This window comes from Parus major, chromosome 4 (assembly GCF_001522545.3).
Source record: "Parus major isolate Abel chromosome 4, Parus_major1.1, whole genome shotgun sequence".
Classification (NCBI taxonomy): Eukaryota; Metazoa; Chordata; class Aves; order Passeriformes; family Paridae; genus Parus; species Parus major.
The window spans coordinates 54973746-54992156 of NC_031771.1; the positions used below are offsets into that span (position 1 = coordinate 54973746).

At 36.9% G+C, this 18411-nt stretch overlaps 1 protein-coding gene across 9 annotated transcripts in view; it reads left to right on the forward strand.

Moving 5' to 3' along the window:
* The first annotated feature begins 5315 nt into the window (after nucleotides 1-5315).
* The window catches only part of RAB28 (RAB28, member RAS oncogene family), a 63152-nt gene continuing 50056 nt past the window's right edge, over nucleotides 5316-18411 (forward strand). For 5 of the 9 annotated variants that reach the window (XR_004496973.1, XR_004496974.1, XM_033513678.1 and 2 more), the window contains exons 1-3: nucleotides 5316-5468; nucleotides 5550-5823; nucleotides 18026-18114. Coding sequence is in view for 7 of the 9 variants with exons in the window: in XM_033513678.1 (XP_033369569.1) it covers nucleotides 5331-5468; nucleotides 5550-5823; nucleotides 18026-18114 (501 nt within the window). In the remaining 2 variants the exon portion in view is untranslated. Of the gene's footprint in view, nucleotides 5469-5549; nucleotides 5824-12776; nucleotides 12874-18025; nucleotides 18115-18411 lie in introns of those variants that run through there. The other 4 variants (XM_033513679.1, XM_033513683.1, XM_033513682.1 and 1 more) reach the window with 4 other exon arrangements.

Below are 18411 nucleotides of genomic sequence, written 5' to 3' on the forward strand. Positions count from 1 at the left end.
GACATTTACATCACTGTAATCAACAGCATTAAAAACAGTTACTCCTTAAGTGACCTTAGGTTAGCAGGAAGCAAGATGGAAGAATGCCCTTCCAAAAGCAAGGATTTCCAACCTGAGTAGGAACCGTTTCTTACGTGTATAAAAACAAATCATTATTTACCATTTCCACTCAGTTGTCTGTCTAGTCAGGCACATTAATCACGGAGTTTCACTCAGGGCACAGTCATCATGCAGTGCAGAAGAAAACACTGTCTGGTAAAGACATTAGAGATGATACTGATGATGTAGGAACAATTTGGGTTTTATTTGAAAATCTGTACTGCAATTAAAACCAACATCTGCTCTCTATTCTGCCCCAGAGATGAGTGGCAAACCCAACATTATAATGGAAGTAAATATATTTTCTTTTTGAATGTACACCACTTTTGTGGCAACAATTTTGCTTTTCTTTTCAAGGACACTTTCCTCATTCAAACAAATGTAATACCAATTTCCACCTTGAAGAAGAGAGGCATTTACAGATCCCAGCTACAGAGACTTGAAAGAGAAATATTGGTATGAATGAAACTCAAAAGAGCATGAATATTTTTGTGTAAGCATGGGCAGAAAAAGCAGAACAAAAGTTAAAAGAATGTCTTGTATTGGTAACAAAGGACACAGGTTGTGTCAGACACTGAGAAATGTGTTGTTTCCATCAAGCACTGTAAGGACAGCGCAGATGACTTGGTAGCTAATGACCCTGCATTCCTAGAGAGGATGGCAAAAAGGTTGAAGGCTCTCACACATGCTATTCCTTTTCTCTCAGTGCAGATTCCATCTCATTCAGCTTGATTCACACCTTTTCTCAGAGCTTGGGAGAAGCATATACCTCTTTCCTATGTAGGCTGTGATTTTTGGTGCTTTTGTAGATACTTGCATAAGGGAATGCAACCTTCTACTATATTCTAAAAAAAACCTCTCCCACATTCAGAGGTCTAGTTTGCATTTGTACTGTTTGCATTTGCAAACATGGTTGACTGTGTATGCCACAATTGCTTATTCAGGGTAACTTAAGAACAAGGGGGTAAAGAAACCAAAACTGGAACTGTGCTATTTCTTCTTCAAATTGAAACTGATTACCAAAAAACGGTTTTCTAATTAAACTGTAACAAAATGACAGGAGAAAAAAAAAAAGATAGTATTTCTGACTGCCAGCTCAAATCATGAAGAGAAATGAAAATCAATGGCTTGCACTAACAAATTTAACCAGGGTTTGTAGGGGAAAATATGAAGAAGGGAACAAATGGCATCCAAGAGCAGCACAAAAATTCACAGGGCCCAGGAAGGAAAGTTCCTTTAGACCCAGATGAGGTGAGCTGGGTGCCTGGCTCTGTATCTCGAGACAGACGAGGATGTTGCATGAAAGTTGTGGACTGTGAAGAGTGAATACTAAAAACTCCCACCCGTGTCTCTGGCCCTCAGAAATTCCCAGAGATTTCCCCTTCCAGTCCTCCTTCCTCACCTACATTGAAGCTCTGACTCCTCCACTGCTGCCTGTCTCCTCTCCTAAACATCTCTGGCACCTCCTGTCACACTTTATTACCTCTGTGTCTCAAAAACTCATTCAGCAGTTGCAGCGATTCTACTTGGGAGAGTTATCAAGCCTTTAAATAATCGAGCCTTTGCAACTCAAACTGAACTGACATAACTTCAGTGATATCCTGAAGAACCAAACCAAGTGAAAACATTTATTAAACTTACTGCCTGGCTGATAAAGGTGGAAGATCTAGTAATGGAAGTGAGCAGCAGCAACAATTGATCTTACATACTCTTCAAAGTCCTCAAGTGAAAGTGAATGTTTATGTGGGCTAAATCTAAGTCTTCTAGGTTTACTTTTCTCAGTAACCTTCCATGGACTCCTGAGTGGTGTTTTCAAACACTCACAGCTCCACTGATCAAGAACTATTGAAATGAAGGGAACTGAAATTAAATCATGTAGCTCTGCTCTTGCTATTTTTGAAGTACAGATATAGAAAACTATACCATTTGTTTCACATATAAAAAAATCGATTTAACTCAGTGGAAAATTGTCAGGTAAAGTAATAGGCCAAAACTTGTCAGAGAATGAGGATGCAATTATTTTCTTGTTTGTAGCCTTAATGAAATACAGGAATTTAAAAATTGTTGTCATCTCAGTTATTATCCACAATATGCTCAATTACCAGTGGATTAGCAGTGACTTTTTATCATAAAGAAATAACATAAAGTATATAGAAAGTATGATAAAAATCCAAAAGAGAAAATATCAAAATACAGACAGAATGTAAAAAAATATACATTTAATTAACAGTATATTTTTATTTGATGATATATATTTATTTTCTGTGTCTCTGGGTGACCCTGGCACTTTTCAGTGAAAACTCCATTCAAAGTAACTACTCAAGGATTTTTTCTTAGTATTTTAAAAATACATGAGAGTTTCAAATTATTTCTATGCTGCCATCAATGATTCTTTTTTATTGCAGTATTCTGTTTGTTAATTCCAGTGCTTTTCAACACAATTTATTTCCTTTAACTGTGAAGTATCAAACTAGCTTCCTTTAATCTATAAAATGCTGTCCATATTTAGTAAAGATGGCAAAGACAAAAATAGTTCCATTTGAAAGCCTCCCAGAGGGGACATGTTGGTAGCAAAAATTTGTACCACTCTGTGTAAAATTACCACACCACACTGTTAATGTGCTTGCTGAACACTGTGAGCAAGATGTGTAAAGATTTGCAGTAAGATTGTTTGCCCTGTTATGCTACTAAAGTTAAATAGTGGTAAACAACACTCTTCAGTACTATTATTGTTAAAGCATTAAACCCACCAGGCAGCTTTTTTCTTGTACACTTATCTTTTATACAGTAAAAAATTTTTTTAGTAGATCCCTGTCATTCATAGACTTAAGCAAGGAGGCTTTTGGGAGCTGAGTTGTCCAATTGCATTACTATGGCATCTCCTCGGGTAGTGTCCATTAGTTTTTCTTAGTCAACAGCAAGCATGCATGTTTATCCATGCCAAGTCTTCATTGTATTTCCAAAATTATGCTTTAATATATAACTGCTTACATTAACAGATCACATACACAGGCTCAAGACAAATTTAAGCTCATGAATACCACATTGAAGATGAAAAAGAAGAATTAAATTAAATTTTGGGATGTTTATTATAACACATGCATTTCTTTGTGGTATTGCAAATGAAAATACACACAGTATGGACACCTGGAGCACCTTGCTCTCATCATCCTGCTTTCACACATGTAGCTTCTCATCTTGTGGGTTAAATAGAACCTGCTTCTCCTCAAAAGCATCAGAAAGCTTTAAATTCAACTTCTATAGATCTTTTTCTTAATGTGACTGAGGCAGAATTTCAGATATATGAGCAATTCCAACAGTGGTTTATCAATCACATGTCTGCTCTGGAGCGAGATGTGGAGCTCTTAAATGTCTAATGACATTGTACAACTATTCAGTATGTCAGAAATCATAGAGAAAAATTCCATGTGTCCCTATTGCTCTTCCTTCCAAGAAAGGCTGTTCAGCTGAGCCCTGATGCTGATCTTGGCTGAAGTGACAAGTTAAGAGAACTTGTAGTACAATTAGGCTAAAAGATTATCTGAAGTGGAAAATAATGAACATATTTAATTTGATTCAAAGTATGGAGTGACAAAGGTGTGTGTCTTGTTTCCATTAGAATTTAATGTACTTTATGATGTACCTACCCTCAGAATGTTACTGGAAAAGCATTTAGCCTCAATTGTGCAAACACATGAATACATGATCAATAAGGAACCTTCTTGATCCTGCTGAGGATTCAGTAAAACAGTGTACTTGTAATACAGGAAATTTCAGACATACATTTCATAAAGAAAACCTGAAAGAGACTAAACCAGGTATGATTGCTATTCAGGCATTGTACAAAGTTGGTCTAAAAAATCTTAGCTTGTTATTGAATCCATTAAAATACATCTATACTTTAAAGAGTTATAGATGTCTTTGTTCAAATTGTCATATAAAAAATGCCTAAATAATTGTTGTCACTCATATTAGAAAAATAATAGAGGCTTGAAGAGATTTGGTACTATTGGATATCATTATTAATGACTTTTGAATAGAGAGTATGGTTCTTAGACTTCCAGATATAAGCAAGCTGGGGTTGTTGACATGCATTTTGGAGGGCAATGCAATAAATAAAATTATATTGACAAATGTTGCAAGTAGCCTGAAACATAGGATTAAATTCAATGGGGAAAAGCAGAAAGCACTATAGTTAAACAGAAATAAAGCTTCAACATGTATGAAATGCCAATAATAGGAGAGCATCCAGAGGCTTTTTTAGTAAATCAGGATTGGTATGAGTCAGCAGTGTCATACTGTCAAGAAAACAAACATCATACTGGGATATATAAACAGAAGTCTCATATACAAGACACATGAAGTAATACTTCCACTCTGCTCAGTATTCCCAGGGCCTCAACAGAAGTACTGTATCCAGTTTTTGGCACAGTACTGCAAGAAAGTGGAGAGGGGCCAAAGGAAAGCAACAAGAATAATCGTAACTCTAGAAAAGACAACTGAGGGAAAGACTGACTGAAAAGGAGTTGTTTAGTCTGTGGGAAAGATGACAGGCTGAAGGGACAATGGCAGTTTTCAAACTCAGAGAAAGCTGATGCAAAAAAAGGAGGTTATAGCCTGCTCTCCCTGGTCATGGTAGATGATAAAGTAGTGGTCTAAAATTCAGCTAGGGATACCTTGACAAGTTTTTCTAGTGACTGCCTATATGGATAGAAAAGTTCTGAGTCTGTGTAAGAAAGTGGTGGAGTCCCTAGAATTGGGATTGTTCAGGCTGCAGAAAAGAAGGCTCCTGAAAAGAGTGACGCTACTGTACAGGCCTTTAAGTTCCCTCTTAAAGAGGGTAGGAGAGCCAGAAAGGGACTTCATAGAAGTGTATGTAGGGACAGAACAAGGCAGGATGGCTTTAAACTGAAAGAATGCAGGGTTAGATTAGACATTCAGAAGAAATTCTTCACTGTGAGGGTGGTGAGACATGTGGCACAGGTTACCCCATCCCTGGCAGTATTCAAGGCCAGACTTGGGCTTTGAGCAACCTGGCATAGAAGGTGGCCCTTCCCATAGCAGGGGTGTTGGAACGAGATGTTTAAGGTTTTTTCCGACCCAAACCATTCAGTGACTTTATGATTTGGTTGCCGTAACTATTTATTTAGTTGCCATATGTAGTTGCCACAGCGAACCTCCGCCACCTCCCCGGTCAGCCCCACACGGGGCGGCCTCGTTCCTCAGCGGGGATGGCCGGGCCGCAGCCCCGCCCCCGCCCCGCCCCCCGTTGCTCGGTTACCTCGCGGGGCGTCACTGCGGGGCCCGAGCCACGGCGGCGCGCGGCCGACAGCCGGGCTGAACCATCTCCCCACCCTGTGGGGGCAGAGGTGGGTACATCCTGAAGCAGCAGCTGGCCTTGTTGCTGTAGCTCCCGCCCACAACTTAACGCTTCCACCCCCTTTCCTCAGCGCTGTCGTTGGTTTCGTCCCGTGCGGACCCTAGCGACGGAGGGCGCGCCGAAGGAAGATGGCGGTGCTGGCTGTCCCGTTGCTGCCGGTTTCGTGAGCGTGGCGATCGCTCATCCTCTTGTCCCGTCCTTGCTTCTGCACTCGGTTCCTCCCGGCTGCTCTCAGCCTCTTCTTTGTCGCCAGGGCCGTAGAGATCATGTCGGACTCAGAGGAGGAGGAGAGTCGGGACCGCCAGCTCAAGCTGGTGGTGCTGGGGGACGGCACCACTGGCAAGGTCAGTGCCGGCCCCGCCGGCAGCTCCTCTCCCTCGCCGCGGTGCCCCGAGCCCCTTCCCGGCCTTCCCCCTCAGCTGCCCCTGGCCCTGCTGCTGAGGAGGGAGCAGTCTGTCTCCGCTGTCGCGATACCTGGCTGGCTGCTCCCCCTCGGCTCCAGGCCCTTCACAGGACACTCGTCCCTCCGGTATCCGCGCAATGCCCGGCAGCCAGCCTCTCTGATGGGGCTTCCGCACCCGTGGGGGTACCGTCAACAAACAGACGTACACGACTGTAATCCAATTTTGTTGAGCCGTAAGAAAAGGAGCGGCGAATAACGCAATTCCAGTCGCGCTGACGGAGTTTCCCACTCCTGCTGATCGCGCGCTGGAGGCAGGATTTGCTCGGCTGGAGTCGTGGAAAAGCCCAAAGTCGTTCTCAGTGGCTGCAATGCCCCGGCCCTGGAGCGCTGGGGTCGGGGTCGAGCACTTGGGTTCGCGGCTCCCCTCGAAAGGGACGAGCAGGGAAGGTCTCTTAGCTGGGTCTAAGCCTTAGCAGGCACCCTGTGTTTCGGATACAGAGCTAGCAGCCTCCTGCGCTGGATAGAACAGTTTGCATCTAGTGGCGTTACTGTTCCAGAGATTGGAAAGGCACTACTGGGTCTATTTAGTTTTCGTTTATAGCTTGTATGTTTTTAGATTTTTTTTCCCCCCCATCTGTATAACTATAACGGAAATCCTGTTTATAAAGTTTATTTATCAACAATAATCAAAAAAATCAAACAATAATCCAACAAGTTTTTCTTTGTAAAAGAGAGACAAGGAGAAACCAAAGAATGTAAAAGAGAGGCTTCTTAACAGTTAAAAAATAGTCACTGATCTTACCTTTATACTTGAACATATCTATTGTCATATATAGCCTGAATAATTTTGTGAGATACACCTGAAAATAGTAACTTTATTGTATGCTTGAAGTATCAGGTTTTTTCCTCTGTTGTTAACTTTTGAAACTGTGGGGAAAAGAAATTCTGCTTGCTTCACAGTTCATATAAAAAGTGGAAATGTTCTTAAAGCTGGTTTAAATGAACTACCTTACATTAAGAGGAATATGCTCTTAGTGAAAGTACATGTGGTTTTACTCAATTACTTATTCAGAGCTCTATAAAGAAACAAAACATTTTTTTTGTCTCCAGTGATTCTAGATCTAGTCTGAAGTGGTATTGTGTTCATCTGAGTCAGTAGATGGGCAATTCCAACCAGCTGTGTGATGAGAGCGTAATAAATGCACAGCATTGACAGCTGAAGTGCTGCTTCACGGGTAGCATTTCCCAGGAGTTTTCCATTCAAACTGAAGAATCCTTTCTCTACTGCAGTTGAGCAGCTTGTGGCAAGACCTCTCACCAAACATAGGTTTTCAAGCATTCTTGAGTTTTGATGTGTACTCCTGTTGGTTCCTACCTCTCTCACAGGAGCTGCCACTCACTTCATCTCCTGCTGACTCTAGGAATCTCACGCTTCCACAGCAGGTTATTGGGCAGCAGCAATACTCTGGTGGGCTGCTTTTCCTTCTGTCCCCCCTAGATGATGCTGTAATAGAGGCTCCTTCCTGCCATCCCAATGGCCTTGGCAGCAAACACATGACACAACAGATTTATTGTAAGGTCTTGTAAAAATAAAGAAGCAATGGGTCATGGAATGGAAGGATAAAATGTACCTAGTGCTATTTCAAGCACCTCAGAAGACTAAATTGTTGATGTTCCTCTCTTTTGTTGACTACTCGTTACGCTTACATGTTGAAACCTGTGCATGTCTGTGTTCAGCTCTGACTTGCCTGGCTTACACATCTGGTTCACAGCTGGTCTTTACACACATGCACACTTAACTCTCTTTTACTGTGAAAGGTGTTGGTTTTTCTCTTCCTCTGTCACTCCGGGATCATGAAACAGGAGGCATGTAGAAAATGATGGGATGTATCTGAAATGCTCTATCTTGTGTTTAGTGTGAGGTGTTCACGTTTGTCTTCTTTTGCCCCCTCTTTAAAAAAAAAAATAAATTGTTGTGAGTTGGGTGGAAACTTGCTGTTTTCCTCACCCATTGTTTAGAAGCAATGTGACGGGTTCTGTGCAAGGATTGATAGCAGCTTAAAAACAAATCAGTGTTAGTTCAAGCTAAAGGTAATGCTTGTACTTAGACTAGCTAGGAATTGCTCTGTCCGTGAGGCAAGGGAGGGATGCTGTTCTTCTGTTAATTTGTTTTGAGGTGGTTGGATGGATAATTGGATACTTGAAATTTTAAGGGTAACAGTAAGCACTGCTGGAGCAAACTTGAGAAGAGTAAAAGTGGAAGAAGGCATAAGAGAGGTGAGAAAGAGTAGAATCTGTAAAACTCTTAGGATAAAATAGAGATGGTAAGGTAATGGTAAACTGAAAAGCAAAAGTGAGGGAAGCGAGACTGGTTAGTCAAAAGATAATAGAGAATGATTTTAATGAACTGGACAAGCTAGGAAAACAATCTAAAAAGCAATCAAAAGTGGGGACAATGTGAGATGGAAAAAACACAGCAAGTATTAATAGCAGTTGGCTCTTTGATTTTGTGTATAGGAAGAAGATAAATACACACACTAGCCTTATGTGTCTAGATTTTAAATCAACCCACCCTTCCTGAGCCAAAATGACTTTCCATTAAAATAAACCAGTAGTACTACTATGGACTGAAAAAAATGATGTTATGATCCAGATATTTCTACTCTTTTTGTGCATAGATTGGCTTAATACTGAAATACAGAAAGATGCTGACTTGAGATAGAATGTTGATTTGTTACAGTTGAATAAGGTTTTGGGTCTCTGGAAGCAAATCTCAGAACTGTTATTGGGAAGGGAGGTCCTGAAAAATAGGTGTGCCAAGGTTCTGTTTATTTGCTCTGTTGTAGCTGGGACTAAAGTACTGTAGCAGAAACATCCTACATTTTCCTTCTGTAACAAAGGATGATAAAAAGGAGAGAATAAATGCTCAAGCTGGTATGGAAGTTTGCAGGAGCGAAAACATAGGTTGGCATAAGAAACAGTCTCCTACTTACTTTAGCATTTTTTAGGATATCCGACTTTTAAGCATTGTTCCAATTCTGAATTGTCTTGTTATACTTGGGCTCAAAAACTTCATTGATGGTGACAAAAAATATTGTTGTCACTGTTGAGTCTTGCAAATGGAAAATTGAATGAAGTGTGTGGTGTAGATTATCCCAGCTGCATCAAATAGATCTATGTGAGATGTCAAGAAGTTACGATAAATTTTTCTTTTTCTGTGAGCAGAGTTGTAGTGTGGAGAGTTGCGTGTTTTTATGGTATAGAATTTAATTATTTAGCCTAGTGTTTGCTTTAATTTTGTTTCTCCTAAAATTCTTGCAATAGGATAGGATATGACTTAGGGATGAATCTAGCTGTGCTTGGATAATGGCATTGATATTCTAGAAGGGAGTGAGGGAAGAGATATATACATGTGGTTTTTGTAGTGGCTGAAGTTCGTGTGTGAATGGAAATTCATGGCTTCAGAACTGTGTGCTTGCATCGAATTGAATTTTGGGATTAGTTTTCTTTCTTACAACTATGATGTTACACTTTGGCACTGCTTTCTCTAAACTTAATTCTGTGGGATTTTACTCAAAGATTTGTCAGTGGTAGGGTTTCCCCTATGAGTTTCTGGTTGCCCTGGTAATTAGTTGCTGTCAGAGCTGGCTATCATTGCTTGTTCCATTTGACTTTCAATTTATTACCTTTTAGTTTATTTCATAGATATTTTTTGCTTTTTTTCCTCTTTACTCATTATGTAGATCTTTAGGAACAGCATGTCAGCAGTTTATACTGAATTGTTGACATTGAAAAATAGAAGCAAGAAACTGTCATGCCTTTCATGAAAGGTTAAATTCCATCTTCAAGAAAAAAAACTTCCCAAATATCCTATTGTATTTTGAACTTACAATACGTTACTTTTTTTTCCCTGCTATCTTCGTTGCAGTACATTAGAGCCCAAATGCATTTTTGTGTTTTTAATGGTGGGTTTTTAACGTCAATCTTCAATAGAGTATGATATTTAGAATAGGATGTCAACATTCACTTTGAAATATTTAAGACAAGTGTGTGAACCTTCCAAACTGATGGATTTTTTGCTGGAAATTCTGCCCTGCAAGCTGGTGGCTGGTTGTCTTAGTAGAGGGGCAAAGACACAAGGCCTTTGTGCTACTGTACTGTTCCCTGACCTCAACATTAAGGGGTAGAATTGTATGGAATGCAACCTTTCTAAAAAATGGTCACCGATTACTTACTTATTTTTAGAGCTACAATTCTACTGAACCATTATTTAACTTTCATTAATTCTTATATAGATTGTATTCAGCATATCCTCAGGTAAGACTCTTGAGCAAAATTTCTTCTGCCAACCATGGCAGTGAACACTTCTGGGATTTGAAGGGAGTATTTCCATTGTATAGGTACGTGAGTATGCATTGGCATAACTTTTTCTTTATTGTTGTAAAGGAGTTTGAACTGTTGCTCTTAGCATTTTGTAGATAAATGCTTGTTTTGTGAACAAGTAGAGGATCTTAGAATGGTAATCCAACACCTTCCTTGAGCTCTAACGTTTATTTGGAAAAAATTTAAGGAGTCAGTCAATGATTTTGTGCTGTAAATTCCTTTGCATTCAAGAGCACAGTGGAGAAAAACTGTTTAAGAGGACTTTGCCATGCTGTTGATTACTTGCTGCTCTTATAGGTTGGCTGTTAATTGAACGTGTGTCGTTTGTTTTTACAAACACCCCTAGGATTCCTCAGGGAATATTGAATGTCACAGAATGATAAACTAATATTTACTGAGCATTTAAAACAAGAAGGGAGTGATTACTTATTTAATGAGGATATAAATTAGTGTGTTGGAGAATATAGAATACTGTGATACAGTCAGGTGATACTTGAATTTGTACTCTAGGCACAATTACTCTCCCAAAAATTTCATGAAGACTGAATGGCGTATTCCTGCAGTTGTCTTATTGTCATCTGCATCTCTAAGGTCATGACAGATTAAAGATAATGTCATTGTAATCTTGACATGCTAACTATTGGGATTAAATGAATCAGTTCTACTGACTCTTTCAGTACTGTAGTCTGAATCTGTATTGAATTTTATTTTGTGTGTGTTGTTAGTATTATTGTCACATAGTTGTAGGCAGAAGAATCTTCTCATGATTCATCCTCTGTGGTCTTCCCCCTTTCTACAGGGATATGAATATATAAGCATACTCATGCTCTTTCTAGGTTACTTGCTTTCTTCCCCATGTGTTTCGTATTTTTAATCCTCTTGGGTCTTGAGTTCAGTGAAGTAAATGAAAATGTTGCCATAGGTTAACACTGACTTATTGGATTGTTTCCTAAACATGCCTTCTGATACCAGATATCATTCCTTATATGTATGGCAGTGATAGGAATATAAATATGATATAGAAACACAAAACCAGTAAATCTTGTTTTATTTACTTAATAGGAATCTAATAGTTGAATAAATGTTTGCCTATTCATACTAGAGCATTAATGCTAGAGCTCTGGTAATTGTGTTTCAATGAAAAAAAAAATTGTTTTTTTTTTTCTGTGTACATTTGACATTAGCCTAATTTAGATCTTTGTTATAACCTTCTATTCACGGACCTTGCTTATTCTCATATTTCAGAAATATTGGCAGTTTTTGCTACTGCATTTTTGACTAAATGTGCTCTTAAAGGCAATTTCTGATAACAATTGGTGTGACTCATATCTTCAGGTCTTGATGAACAGAAAACTGGCAAGAAAAAACCCTTTTGGCCTGTTTTGAGTTTTCTCAGACATTGTAAGGGTTTTGTGAGCCTCTTAGTTTTTTCCTTCTCCATATAGGTAAATAAATATTTGGATTATTTTTTTTCTGTAGTTAATTTGTATTTTTTTACAAATATCATGTCAACAAGAGATTTTTAAGTGTATTCTAATTTGATGTTGATTGTGTTTTAGTTTTGAGTATATAGTATCATTTTCTTTGCAATACCAACTTTTATATTATTTATGATTGTACCACTATTTTCTCCTTTACTTTTTTTGTGGGCCTTCTTTCTTTATTTCTTTCCCTTTCTATGCCCACCGTTTTTTTTTTTTTCTCTCAAAAGGAGACCTTAAATTGCTGCTAAATTTCTACTGACAGAATGTAAATGCCTTGCTTCAGTAGTTTGCCTAGGTTAGTTGTGTATTCTTTCAGCCATATATAGTAAAAGCTTAGTATTAGGTCAACGGTGTATTTGGTTTGCTTTCATAAATCCACAGAATACCAATTGAAGAAATAAATTTTCAAAGTTCTGCTGAAAGGAATGATTCTGTAAATGTGCATTCTTAGTATGAATTTAACTTTTTTTTCTGTATGCAAGAAAGTATTCTTCCCATATTAGAGTTCCTGTAATCCCTTATCCTGAAACTGATGTACAGTGGCAGAAATGTTGTCACACATGGGAGCCCCCTGTGGGATTCTGCACGGTACAGATATCTATTCCCTCCCAGAAAGTTGGTCTGGGATCACAATGTTCTTTATCTGGGGAAGACCCTTGTTTTGGAAATTAATGCTTTTTAAAGATACTAAGATATTCAGGTACAGATAGTGTCACCTAGATTTGTGTCAGTCGGACCATGCTAATGTTACCTCTTTCAAATCTATGTAATATTTTGTAACAGGACTGTTAGAGTATTTCTGAAATCAAAGCAAATATGCACCTTGCTTCTTTTTGCATAAATTAGTAGCTTTTTCCACCTCCTGTTATTATGTTGAAACTGACTGGAGTGCTTGTCAATCCAAATCCACGAACACTGTTAGCATTCATTGATTTAAAAAGTGCTGAACTGTATTTCATACTTCTGGGTTAACATAAAGTTTGTTGCTGTTAAAAATGACAACTTATTTGATACTGTTCTGTTTTAGACATCCTTAGCTACACGTTTTGCTCAAGAAACATTTGGAAAACAATACAAACAAACCATAGGATTGGACTTCTTTTTGAAGAGGATATTATTGCCAGGTAAGAGAATAAAAGCTAACACTGGAAGGCAGGGTGGCAGCAAGACTTGCAGGAACAGATTCTTCAGAGTAATGTATACTAAATAAGCTTAGTGCAGTGATTTTTATGGCAAAGTAAATTAGGTTGTTTGGAGAATATTTTGTTTATACATTCTTGCCAGGTGTCAAAGAGTTATGCATTTGCAACTTACATCTCTAAGTAAAACAGTGAATTCAAATAAAAGGAATGCTACCTATATTGATGAATTTTGTTATCCCTGCTGGAGTGCACTCACTTTCTATTTGGATAACAACACACAACAATGAAATGGAACTTTAAACATATTAATTGAAAAAGTGAATGTATTTTGAAAGAAATATATATATTTTTAATGAAATTCGCAACTCATATTTGAGTTGTGAGAGAAGCATAATGTGGCTATGGACTCACAGTGCTCTAATATGTGAATGCTGTTTTATGCAAGGCAGCATGAAATTGCTGGCATTTAATAGACCACTAAAATTTAGGGTCCCTTGGCAGTCATAAAAATACAGTTTGAGCATTCAAGATGTTTCACTTCATGATGGCAAAGAAACTATTTAGATGCCAGTTGGAGCACACTGCATGGAAAATGCAAAGAAATAATTAAAAAGAAATAATTGCTGGTTAAGTTTCTCTGAACAATTGTGGTTTACAGTACATCTTTTTTCTGATTTGTGTGTGTTCATATTCTAAGTATGCAAGTATTTAATTAAAAACATTTACTTCTGGGTTCAGAAATCAGAAGTCAAAAAAAGTTTGTGTAATTATTAAAAGGTGTAGTGAGATCTGCTAAAGTTGATGCAAGTTCTGTAGTTATGTCTTCTTTTGAAGGGTGGGGCGGAAAGCAAACTCTGAAACTAAGCATTTTTTCTGTAACCTGAAGTTAAAGCAAATATATGCAGTTATTGAACTTTTTAAAAAAATTATATAGAAAATAATTTCTTGATTATGTTTATATATTTTCTTAAGTGAAACAGAATAATCTTTTCAGACTATTCCTGTGTTCACTATTTTGGTTTGGCCATTTTGCTGTATTTTTTTAGTATTTAGTATGTACTTTTTTTAGTAGAGTGATAAAGTACCAAATTCCAGTTCTCCAGTATTCCAGTATTTCTCCATAAAATCAACAGAATAATTTTTTTATTGTCCTGCTCCTGCCTCTAAAAATACCAGTGTGTTACTTAACAGCAGTACTTTCAAGTGGAATGTGTACACAAATCATGCAGTGTGCATGCTGAGAACTTGTATTTTGCAAGTTTTTTTTCCAGCTGTTAAGCATACAGATGCTATTAGTACATTAGTGGGATTATAAATATTCTTGTTGAGTAGAAAATTTGGAAAATTATCAACTATTGCTTCATTCATTTTTGTTCATAGTTTATTTTGTGTGTGAATTTCATTCATTCATAATTTATTTTGTAATAAAATCAGAGTTCAGGTAAAAGCACCAAAAAGTCTGTACATCTGTTTTCCTCAAAACAGTGGCATTTATATTCATATTCAAGAAGAAACATTTTTCTGTAGGTTGTCATTCTGGTTTTGCCTATGCATATACGTGTATGTAGGTATATGTGGCTCTCTATTTTATAGGAAAACTGGGCTAATTGTGGGGAGTGAGAGGGAGGGAGGTAAAATTTCTAAATATTGGAAAGGGAAGCATTACTTTAGTAAGTGGATTTTTCTAATTTCTTGATTGGTTCTAGGTTTGCAGAGCTGCTGTGTTTACTTGAAAGTTTAATTCATACCACTGCACAGAAATTATGTGTGTATCAGTAGGAAAAAAGACTTGGCTTCTCTTATTCAGTATGAGGATCGCTAAACAAATATGGTTCAGTAGTTGATTTTTTTCTTCAGTATAAGTTGTCAATCAATAAAGATTCCAGGAGTTAAAATGACGGATTTCTAGAATTGTACTGAAGTTTACATTTCAATTTACAACTGAAATACATTACAACTTATAAAATGAAGTGCTGTTTTTCTGGTTTTTTATTTATTTATTTTATTTTTTAGGATAAAAGTGGCATTTATCTCCAGTTGTTTTAGTAACTAATGCAGTTTTGCAGCGAAAATAGTAAATATTTTGCATGGTAAAACAACACAGTTTCATACAAATCAGAAATCCTTTGATAAATTTTGAACAATGTGTTCAACGTGGTTCAACATGTGTCTAGTGTTCAACATGACAAATTCACTTCATGCAGTTTGTTCAAAATACTTTTTTTAAAGTACGAATCAATTTCATTATATTTATTGATGCAGAATCTTGTATAGTCTGGATGCAACCGTGATACAGATTTTAGTGCTTAAATAGTGTGTCTGCTAGTCAGAGGGTCTGCTGATAGAGACTCTTAAGAGCCATTAGTTGGATACTTTTTGGGAGGTTGTGGGTGCAGTTCAGTAAACAGGATTCTTCTGTTAAAAGGATTTTTTTTTAAGTCATTGGTGTAAAAAGTGGTCAGACTTGTGTTTTTGGTTCCATCTTGAGTGTGCAGCACTTTAAGTAAGGTTAACCAGTACACCAAGTGTCCTGCAGGGTCACTGCTGCTGCAGCCCAGGGGCTTCAGTTCATACCAGAAGTGATCTACACACCTGTACTGTGGTGCCTCATGTATTTCAGCTTTGCACTTGTGTGCATTTACTGCACAGTAAAGTTCTGGGGTTTTTGTCCTTATTAGTGTATTACATGTTATTTTGATGGGATTCTTCAGTTATTTTTATTGGTGTGTTAAGACTGTTTCTAAGAACTGTCTTTTATTATATGTATGGTTTCTTTTTGTTATGTTGTAAGACTAGTTTTTATGTTCCTGTTAAATTGAAAAAATAAGAGATTTCAAACTTTTTGCAGAAACTTTGTGTGCTACTATCCCAGTTGTTAATTAAATATTTGCTAGGTAAATTGCCTGCAGTTTTTCCTTTTGTCAGAATAATCATCATTCTTTCTCCTCCACAATCAATGTAAGCACAAAGAAAATATTACAGAACCTAACTGAGAAAAAGGGAAAATGAAGCATTTTGCACAGGAGGTGATGAGCATGAATTTCATAGTTAGTGAGGTCCTAATTAAGGAGGAGTTCACCTTAAGTGAACTTACCAATCTTTTTTGTTTTCCTGTTTCTTTTTTCTGTTGTTCATGAAAGAGAGTAACTAACTTGTAATGGGAGATTTTTTAGTTGGGCCATCATAGTTTGACCATTCAGTGTAACTTACTGCTCTAAAATTTCTCGGGTTGTTCCATGCAGTTGTCCAGATACTAAGGCCAGTATGCTGTGCATAGTTATTTCCTTAGGAGGTAAAATCAAGTTGAAACTGTTTAGAGCACTTGAACCTTTAGAAAGGTTTTTTTTTTTTTTTTTTTTTTTTTTACTTTCCAGTAGAACACATAGGGATAGAATGTTGCAGCATGGTGAGCCTTTGAGCCTGCATAGTTTGTTTACCCACTGAGGATGTATAGTCTTTTCAGACTGTGGATGCACTAGTTTACTCATGCCAGATGCTTTATGGAAGACTTTCCTGCATTGTTTGTGATCACTTATGGTCTAAAATTTAAAAATAATTAATTAATGCCTAGAATATGAACTATTAAAACAAGTAAGCTTTTTGTTGATTATAAAAAGTTGCCTTTATCGAACTGGGGTGTTTATGATGTGTTTTCTAAGCTCCATATAGAAATTCTCTTGGTATTACATAAAACTTAGTGTAGCTTAATAGTACTGTTTCATATTCATCTCTGTATTTTTGAGACCAAGGTACTAGTTTTGGGAATCTGCTTTTAACCAGATTAAAACAAGGTTCATTATAAAAATATGATGTATATTTAATACCACATGAATAGCATATATTCAGCTATACAGCTATTAATTTGCTGGTTATTTTCATCTGGTCCTGTGAGACATTTCCATGGAGCACATTTCTTTGTCTAACCAACGTGAGCATATCAGTTATAAATTTACAGCTGAATGGACCATGTGCTGTAAAATCAGATTGTCAACTACATAAAACAGTTGAATTAAGAATATGTTTTTCTTAGCAAGCCAAAATAATGTATTAATTTTCACTTAATTTGCAATTGTTGTGATGTGTTGCATTTTTTAGATCCCAGAGTAAAATGAATAGGCAGTTGTGATTATTTGTGAGTATGTAATATTTGTATTAACATGTAAGTGTCACGTGAGTTATATGTGGATTAGAAAGAATTTTCAGTACTTTGTTAGAGTTTGGTGCTCCTAGGTAATCAGTACAGATCTGGAAACAGTTCTTACCATGCAAAATGTGAGAAATTATACTTTAATATGTTTTTATGTGTATGGTACCATACTTTTGTGTGTATTTTTGATCTGTGAGTTGCTGAGTCTTGTCTTACAGAATAAGTATGACTTGTAGGATATTAAATGTTCTGTATTTACATTGATTTTTTGGTTAGTTTTGTTTTTAAAAACCTGTTAACAGTTTCAACATAGTTTAAAAACAGAGTAGAAAGGAAGGTCTATTCTTGGTGTAGATTCTTTCAAGATGAAATTATGTAAATTGTGTCCAATTTGGCTTCATGCCCTAAGGTGGTGAGTGGAGGAAGTAAATCATAGTGTGCATCCTCAACTAAGATGTGTGTGAGTATTTCCATTTTTTTACCCTGTCAGCTCAGTAATTCTGTAACTGTATACTACTATCAGCATCATTACCAAAATTAAGTTATCATGAAGATTTTCCTTGCTTCTTGATCTGTAAAGAAGTTTTGGAGAGGGAGTGAGGAAGGGACACACAGTATGAAATGTGGATAAGTTTGCATTAATTGTGTTACCTTTCAGTTCCAAGTACCACTCTGTAGAACATTCTTTGTGAAATTTTGCATGTTTTTTCAGTGGAAAATGTTATATAATTTCTAGTCAGGAGTGTTATAATTTATGCTATTTTAAATATTTTATCTTAATATTAGATATGTTAATAACTAGTTATAATTTTACTGTATCTTAATGACTTAGCTGGACACAAATGACTTTTTTCCCAGATGATAAAATCATTTTTGTTTCAAAATTTTGTTCCTATTTCTTGTATACTTGTTAAAAGCTATAGTTGTTGAATGTATTTGTATCTAAATTTTCCAGGCTACACAATATCTGTGTAATTTTTTTTCCAGGAAATTTGAATGTTACTCTTCAAGTGTGGGATGTAGGGGGACAAACGATGGGAGGCAAAATGCTGGATAAATATATTTATGGAGCTCAGGTACAGTATAAATGCTGATAATTGTATCTATAGCAATGATATAAAATTAATTGAAGTGTTCTTAAAATTATAAATACATACATTATATATAGCTTTTAGTTGATTGTTTCATAAATCTCAAAAATGTTGAATGTCTGTTCAATCTAAACTTAATTGATTTTAATAGGCAACTTTAATTTTGGTGTGTAGCTAATTTTTTAGAGCTGACATAACAAGCAAAGCAAGTGTGTGCATTTATAGAACTGAATAACTCCCAAGAACAGATGGTTGTTTCCAGGCTTTGTGTCTTGAGTTAGG